Source organism: Oncorhynchus tshawytscha, linkage group LG05, assembly GCF_018296145.1.
Source record: "Oncorhynchus tshawytscha isolate Ot180627B linkage group LG05, Otsh_v2.0, whole genome shotgun sequence".
NCBI classification, from domain to species: Eukaryota; Metazoa; Chordata; class Actinopteri; order Salmoniformes; family Salmonidae; genus Oncorhynchus; species Oncorhynchus tshawytscha.
The window spans coordinates 55,455,725-55,464,301 of record NC_056433.1 but is presented as its reverse complement, the minus strand read 5'-3'; the positions used below and the strand labels follow the sequence as shown (position 1 = coordinate 55,464,301).

General features: G+C 42.3%; 1 protein-coding gene across 4 annotated transcripts in view; it reads left to right on the top strand.

Moving 5' to 3' along the window:
• Positions 1–6,272: 6,272 nt before the first annotated feature.
• The window catches only part of LOC112251558 (transducin-like enhancer protein 4), a 93,972-nt gene continuing 91,667 nt past the window's right edge, over positions 6,273–8,577 (top strand). For all 4 annotated transcript variants that reach the window (XM_042322101.1, XM_042322102.1, XM_042322103.1 and 1 more), the window contains exon 1: positions 6,273–7,034. In XM_042322101.1, coding sequence (XP_042178035.1) covers positions 7,011–7,034 — 24 coding nt within the window. In that variant the 5' untranslated portion in view covers positions 6,273–7,010. The remainder of the gene's footprint in view (positions 7,035–8,577) is intronic.

The following is an 8,577-nucleotide window of genomic DNA, read 5'->3' as shown; positions in this document are numbered from 1 at the left end:
GGCGCACAGAGAATCAGACTGATCCAAACTGGCTCTGGTGGATGAGATACCTCCTGGGTGGCTCGGATAGTTGACGGTCCTAAAGTCATTTGGAGAGGTCAATTGAAGAGGTCAATTTTTATGAGCTCAGCATAACTAACATTTCTTGCTTTATCAAATGTCAACCAAAAGCTTAACATACTTTGACTCACGGGCTTCACTGAAGTGAGTGTAGGGCGTCAGGGCTCTCTGTGGTCGACCGTCCAACTGATTCAACTAGTGAAGATGGTTGGCTTGAATTGTGAATTTCTCTGCCCCCTATGAATGTTGGGCCTCTTGTCGAGATCAGTGGTGCCTTCACAGTACTTTGCCTGGTTGGAAAGATAAAATAAAATCTCCTCGAGGGATGCCATTGAAGTGCAAGCTGCATACAAACAGAAAGCAGCTACAATAACAGTTAGCTAGCTAGATAATTTTAGCTAAATAAAACTGTCTGGCTGAGGTATATAAGTAGCTAGCAATGTCAATATAAAATGAACATAAAAACAGCTTAAATTACTTATTCCTATTTAACAATATTTTTGTATATAAACAAAAAAATACATATGGTTAAGAAATAGTGTTATCTTTCCAGTGTTTTCGGTCCTCTGAAGCAGAAGGTAGTCAGAAGGTTGTTGCCGTCAAAAACACTGTCCTTGGAGAATAATTCTGAGGTAATAGTTCTGCGCGGACTGAGCCAGGTGAAATAGAACTAAACTGCTGGCGTCCTCCTTCCATCGCAGCCACTATGAGGTAAAATAGAGCCAAGCAACCAGCCTCGCAACGTACGCTTTGGTTCATTGCGTAATCCGGTCCGAATTTTGCAAGCTTTAGCAACAGCCTTTAGCAACACAAGCTAGAACTCATTGAATTCCATTGTGATTTAGAGGGGGAAACTATTTGGCATGACAGGACTATCATTTGTTTTTCAACAGTACACTGACCAAACACACCTCCAGGCTGTGTAAGTGCTATTTGACCAAGAAGGAGAGTGATGGAGTGCTGCATCAGATGACCTGGCCTCCACAATCACCAGACCTCAATCCAATTGAGATGGTTTGGGATGAGTTGGACCACAGAGTGAAGGAAAAGCAGCCAACAAGTGCTCAGCATATGTGGGAACTCCTTCAAGACTATTGGAAAAGCATTCCAGGTGATGCTGGTTGAGAGAATGCAAAGCTGTCATCAAAGCCAAGGGTGGCTACTTTGAAGAATCTAACATACATTTTGATTTATTCAACACTTTTTAAGTTACTACATGATTCCATATTTGCTATTTCACAGTTTTGATGTCTTATTTTTACAATGTAGAAAATAGAAAAAATAAAGAAAAACACTGGAACGAGTAGCTGTGTCCAAACTTTTGACTGGTACTGTGTTTGTCCTACGAGGTTGAAATCTGCAACAGTTTAATGTGTGCTACTGTGAACTAAGGAGTAGCTGCTGAGTTCAGAGCAGAGAGAACCTGCCTGGAGAATGGGAGGTGGAATTTGTTCTCCTCTTGATGGAGTTGTAAACAGAACTATCATTATAGTGAAACATGCCCTGACAGACTGACTTTCACACATATGGGAGGGAGGCAACAAGTGAAGAGTAGAGAGATAGAACGAGAGAGAGAGAGAGAGAGTGTGAGAGAGAGGGGAGACAGGCACAGAAAGAGAGAGATCTGATAGAGAGAGAGTGAGGAGGAAGAGAGAGATGAGTCACTGCTCTGAGGGTGGCTATAGGCAATGAGGTACAGGGCCAGAGGTGACAAACATACTCACTCAGGGAATAAGCCCCATCTATCAGAGTGATCGATGCTCTCTGACAAGTGTGTGTGACTCCCTTTGGTTGCGTGCGTGTTTTTGTGTGTGTGCGTGTGCTTGTGTGTGTAGTGTGTGTGTGTGTGTGTGTGTGTGCCTGCATGCGTGTGCAGCAGGTAACACAGTCACAGACAGGAACAGAGTGACAACACTGTTTCAAACAGGAATGATTTCAAAGCAGACAGCTGGAGTGAGTTCAAAGCGCTGTGTTGCTTTACAGTAACATGATAGAAATACAAACTACGGAGTACTCCATCAACAAATGTTAGTCTCTATGATTTATATTACAGCTAGCTATAGGTTGCAGATGCAAAAACGTACAGTAAAAAGAGTCCTTGCTGACTTCTATCTTCTCATGTTGACAGAACAAAAATAACAGACACACCCAGTGGTGTAGTGGTGCCTGGAGAAGTGGATATACTCACATTTTGCCCCAAACGAATCAAATGGCCTCTGCCCAGCGAAGGAAAGGAGCCCTGTGTGAAAAATTCTATGAGAAACAGTGACACACTCTGAATGACCTAAAAGGATAAATCACATATTGGTCTTTCACAGTCATATCAACCCAAGCTGTACTGTGCAGTAGGTCTCCTATTGAAATATATATTAGTCAGAAATTCACAGGTGTCAGATTTTCTCCTCTTTTTTTCAGGTTTTTGTTCTCAAAGTAACACTTCTTTTTCAGAGTCCATAACTATGCCACATCAGGAGACGACTTTAAAATATATTTTTTAAGGGTAGTTACCCTCTATTTCAAGTGTGCAGGCACCTAGCACTATTGTTTGATTGAGTGGTGATTCTGTAGCACATGAGACTTGAGTTTGCGAAATAAATGGCCACTGGACCGATGCAAATAGGCCTAATCATGATATTCTGACAGGTAGGCATAGGCTATTTTGTAACTAGTTAACATTTAATAGAGTTTTTCGGGAAAGCCTTTCCATCAACCATGAGACAGTTAGGCCTATCATTGGCATCACTATATATAAAGGCATTATCCTAATCATATTAGCAACCCATGATAGTTGTTGCATCTTTAAATCCCCCCTATTTCTAACATATATTTCCATCTCTATCCATGAAACCGCTTGCGTGTGCTGTGCGCATTTTAGAATGGTGTTCTCCCGCAAATTGCATTTTGGAATATTCACGCGTATGCCTACTGCGAAGTGTACATTCCTGCGCCTAAAATGTGAATTAATTATAGTTTATCAACATTTTAAGATAAACATTCCGATCTGTTCCATCAGCCCTGTTAATTGATATGGCATATACCTCTACTACACTACTCTGATACCTATCAATGAGGATTAAGTGAGCATACGCAATGCCCACTGAAAAATTCGTGGGTATACGGCGTATACCCTCACCACTGCAGACACCTCATTATATTCTGTCCATGTGCATGGCATAATGGTCTTGGTCTCATATGAGAATACTGTAAACAGAATCATTACTTTCTGCTTTGAAATGAACGTAAGTGTAATTTTTTCAGTCTCCCTCACTACATTTCTAATCTTTAATTCGGACTGTGGACACGAGTAGGGAGCTTTCCCGCTCAATTTAGGAAAATAAGGATTTAAATTAACGGCGGAATTTACTGAGCATTTATGTAGCGTGACTGACAGCGGGAGTCTGTGAAGGGGTATGTGTGTGTGTGTGTGTGTGTGTGTGTGTGTGTATAATAATTGGAACTTCAATGCCCACAATCCCCACAGACTCTTCAACTCCCCCTCCATTGCCCGCAACCAGTCATTGGACATCCGAACCATGATTGGTCCGAATTTTCCTATGATGTCAATACCCAACGTGGGACAATGTATTGCTTATTGGCTAGAATAGGCACCAAGCTCGGCCAATCAGAGAGCGATTAGACCTGTTTTTACAGCGGCAAGCTTTTAAGGTGGTCTTGAAGTATTTGTATGCTCTCCTCAAATTGAATCTCGTCAGAGGCGGATATAATTTCTCGAAGATAATGTTTGCCTGTCTCATTGCGCAGTTATGTTACATTTACATAGTTGTTTACATCTAGGGCTGTCATTTTTCTCCTATTTTTTATTTTATTTTTATTTTACCTTTATTTTACTAGGCAAGTCAGTTAATAACAAATTCTTAATTTCAATGACGGCCTAGGAACAGTGGGTTAACTGCCTAGACATGCTTATATCGATCAATTCGAGTGAAGTTATAGTGCTTAGATAACAACCTAATATTACATGCATGACTTTTGGAAGAAAATTGCGGAAAACTCACGTGTTTAGGTTTACTGATGAAGAATCATTACAGCCAAGTTAAATATGTTTGCAATCTGATACAGTTTCAATGTGCATGTGTAGGTTTTAGAAATATGATAATGCGGCTGCATTGTTGACTATAGTTCAACTAGGATCATTATGCACATTGTGATCAGACAGGTAGGTTCAAATCAAATTTGATTTGTCACATGCACTGAATACAACAAGTGTGGACCTTACAGTGAAATGCTTACTTTACAAGCCAAAACAATGCAGTTTTAAGAAAAACACCTAAAAAAGAAAAACACCTAAAAAAAAGATAAACATTCCGATCTGTTCCGATCTGTTCCGATCTGTTCCATCAGCCCTGTTAATTGATATGGCTTGATATACCTAAAAAAAGAGAAATAAAAGAAACAAATAAAGAGCAGCAGTAAAATAACAATAGCGAGGCTATATACAGGGGATATCGGTACAGAGTCAATGTGCGGGGGCACCGGTTAGTCGAGGTAATTTGAGGTTCAAAGCTCACCTCTCTGAAGATTCAATAGGCCTACATATAGAACCTTTGGGATTTGTTAAGTTTACCTGTTAAATTGAGAGGTGAGATTGATGCAGACTGAAAACATGTACACAGAAAACCTTAGTCATTAGGGAGCTGCCATGAAATTACTATTAAAATGGCTCTTATAGATACATCAAAGGCCAATGCTGCATGCAGGTTCACTACACATACAATACAGATTGAATCGTCTGTTTATTTTGTTTCTATAAATCACCATCTGACATCATTCAAGTTAATACAGTTTGGTAAGATAAGAATAGAATATGTAAGTGTGACTTGATTAAGTAACCTACATTATACTCTGCAAGAGAAGGTAGAGGGGTCAGTGGGAGAAGGAGGGGTTAGTGAATGGGATAAGGGCAGTTTACACTTGAGTATGGAGTATCACAAACACTGGTCAAAAACACTGGTACCACCAACAAGTGACCATACTGGTCACTATACTTAGGTGTTGTCAGGCTCATCTCAAGGTGCCTTAATAGACAGAAACACTCATCCCTATTAAGCCCTGTTTATCCAGCACCACCCAGTCAGCCCTGTGTAGATTAGACAGCTCATCAGCCTATCAGCCTTGAACCCTGTGCTTCTGATCAGCTCTCCCAGGGAAATAGACTCAGAGTCATGTGAATAATTACCTGCCTAGATAACCATGATTAGTGCAATCCCCTACCTGCCTGGGAGGAGGGTACGGTAATACCACCTCTCAGATGGAGGGAGGGAGGAAGGGAGAATGCGCTAGAGAGACAGAGAGGCGGGGGTGGGGTGGGAAATTAGTTATTGGATGATGAAGTGTGTAAGATGAAGACCAATAAGAGATGGATGGATAAAGAATGAGAGAGGGGTGTGAGGGTTAATAGGGATATGAAAAACGCTAGTTACTGACTGTAAGAGAGAAGTATTGATGTGCAGCACAGTTAGGCTATCTGAGGTCCAGGTGTGTTATTTCACCTATTATTGGGGGCTTTAGTGTATCAAATGCCTTAGTTATTGTAAACTTCAGTTGTGTAAAAATGAAAAGAGCTTTACCTGTTAGGTGACCTCTTTTTCAAGATGCCGTAAGAGATGTGTGCGTGTCTGTCTGCCTGTGTGTTCTTTCCTTGTACGGGTCTTGGAAGCCATGAGAGTGGGATGTTCAATCGTAAGGGATTAATTCCTGGTTGATCAAGTTCAACAGTGAAGCTGCCCTCAGTAAACTCATCTAGCCTATAGCCAAATGGTGGGATTACTTACTTATGGAAATAATACAATTTAACAAACAGGTCTGGGCTGAAATAACCTCTACAATATTCAAATGTCTCAAGATGCTGTTATTTACATCTGATGTATTTATAATATGTGTGTGTTTCTGTTTGTGCGTGCGAACTAGAATACAGACAGGTCTTTTATCTTCTCAGAATGACTAATTATCTGTATTTGTGTGCGTTTTTGTGTTTTGTTTATGTGTGTGCACTCATATCTGTAACGATAGTGTGTGAGGATGTGTGTCTCTGTGCCTGTCTCTTTGTGCATGGCTGATTGCTTTGTCCATCTGACCACAATTGAAAGGGTATCTCTAGCTATCTCAGTGTCTGTGTCTCTATCTCGGTCGCTCCACCTTAAGTAGAGCTTTAGCATGCTGTTGTGTTTGTGTTGAAGCCAACAGGCACAATATATTACAGTCTAGGGCTCGCTGCTGAAAAGCCTGCTGGATCTTCTAGTGACCTGCTGTTCTTTCCTGCTTTCCTGTGTTTTTTTTCCCTTCAGATTTAGATTAAAAACAAAGCTCTCTCACTCTCACTGTTTTTTCTCCCTCTTCTTTCTCTTTTCTATTCCAACTGACAAGCCAACCCTTCAGTTTCGGGTTCTGTGCTCTCCTATAAGAAGAAGAGGGGAGTTACTGTAGATTGTTGGTGTATTTGGATGGAGGTGTGTAGTGTAGTGTTTGTATCTTGTTGGTGAAGGGACAGGGAAGGGGGGGTACTTAGGTGTAACGCTCGAGTTTCACTGCCATGTCAGTGCGCGGACTCTAACTGATCACAGAGCGAGAGAGTCAGAGCGAAACGAGAGTGTGACTTTGGTTACACCGAGGAGGCGGAAAGAAGGAAAAGGAGTTTGGGGATCCGTTTTACCGTGAGACTTGTAGAATGCACTGACGGACTGAGCTCTCCCAGCTGTGTCGACAGGTTCCCGTGTTGGAGAGACAGACGGAGAGGAACAGAAAGAAGAGAAAAAAGCGAGACTGGGCAGGAGTGAGGACTACTCTTTCCAGCCTTGCCTGAGCCCAGACCAGAGCAGGGGAGAGATCTGGACTAGGCTGTGTTTCTGGTTGAGGGTAGAGGAGTGGAGGGCCAGGGAACGGGCTCTGACCTGGCCATCAAACAGACCGTGAGCATCTCCTCTCCTGGGACCATGTACCCTCAGGGCAGGCATCCGGTAAGTGACACCTCTCTATCTGAATACTGCTCAGTAACAAGGTCAGAGACTGCACTGAGGGACAGAGACATGGAACAGTTATGGTGCTTAAAGAGATTCCTTCTAACACACACACACACACACACACCCTCCTACCCTCCACTGTCTATCCCCTGTCATCTGCACCCAGGTGCTGTTGAGAGCAAGTTGAGAGGAAGTTGTTTGGGTGGTATAGCTGCCTCCCACTTTACTCTAGTGTGTGTGTGTTTGTCTGTCCTGTGTGTGTGTGTCCAGGAATAGCGTGTTATAAGGCAGAGGGATATGTATTCCTCTCCCTTCCTCCCCCCATCCCTCCCCTCATTACTATAGTGTTGGGGACTGAAGGATGGAGCTGGAAGAGGGGGTGGGTTTGACCACACATGCGAGAGAGACAGACACAGAGAGAGACATATACAGACATGAGGTCTAGTCGCTATAATCAGACGTGTTGTCTGTTTCTTTGTATCTGGTGCAAATGGGTCAGTGGACACTCCATTTTCAGCCTGCAACCACAGAGAATTATGGATGACATTTTCAGAAGAGTGTGAAATCAATTATAATCACAGACAGAATGCAAATAAGTGGAATAGAATGGAAGCAAGATTGAGAGAAAACAAAGGCATTGTGAATTAGAAATTGAAATGAATAGGAGATCACACTGGAAATAGCTCAATACTCAGTCTGTTCTTTCTTTAGTCACATCAGAGGTTTTGTTCAGAGTTGTACAGTGTTTGTGATAAAGTTCAGTCCCAGATTGAGCCAAATCTAACAGATCAATACATACTTCTGCTGCCATTGGAACTTACTTCTGCTGCCTGCTGGTGTAATGGGATCTACAGCACAGAGAGGGTGGGAGGGTGCAATGAACGTGTGTGTGTGCTCACCTTGTTCTACTAATGTCTTACGAATCAATGTCTTCATATTTATTTATTTGCAAACTATCACGAATACCCAGCCGCAAGTTGCCCAGTGACTTGAGCCTACCATATGAGCTAAATGCCTTCTATGCTCGCTTCGAGGGAAGCAACACTGAACCATGCGTGAGAGCACCATCTGTTCCGGATGACTGTGTAATCACGCTCTCCGTAGCTGACGTGAGTAAGACCTTTAAACAGGTTAAAATTCACAAGGCTGCAGGGCCAGATGGATTACCAGGACACATACTCATGCTCTGATCAGCTGGCAAGTGTCTTCACTGACATTTTCAACCTCTCCCTGACCCAGTCTGTAATACCTACATGTTTCAAGCAGACCACCATAGTCCCTGTGCCCAAGAACGCCAAGGTAACCTGTCTAAATGACTATTGCCCCCAGCTATTTTAGAATTAGTCTTTATGACTAAAATACATTTTAGTCTTACATGCTGACCAAACAGGACGCACGCCATCGTGCGCACGTTGATTTTGTTCACCCACACAGAAGCGATCAGGACACACAGGTTGAAATATCAAAACAAACTCTGAACCAATTATATTAATTTGGGGACAGGTCAAAAAGCATTGAACATTTATGGCAATTTAGCTAG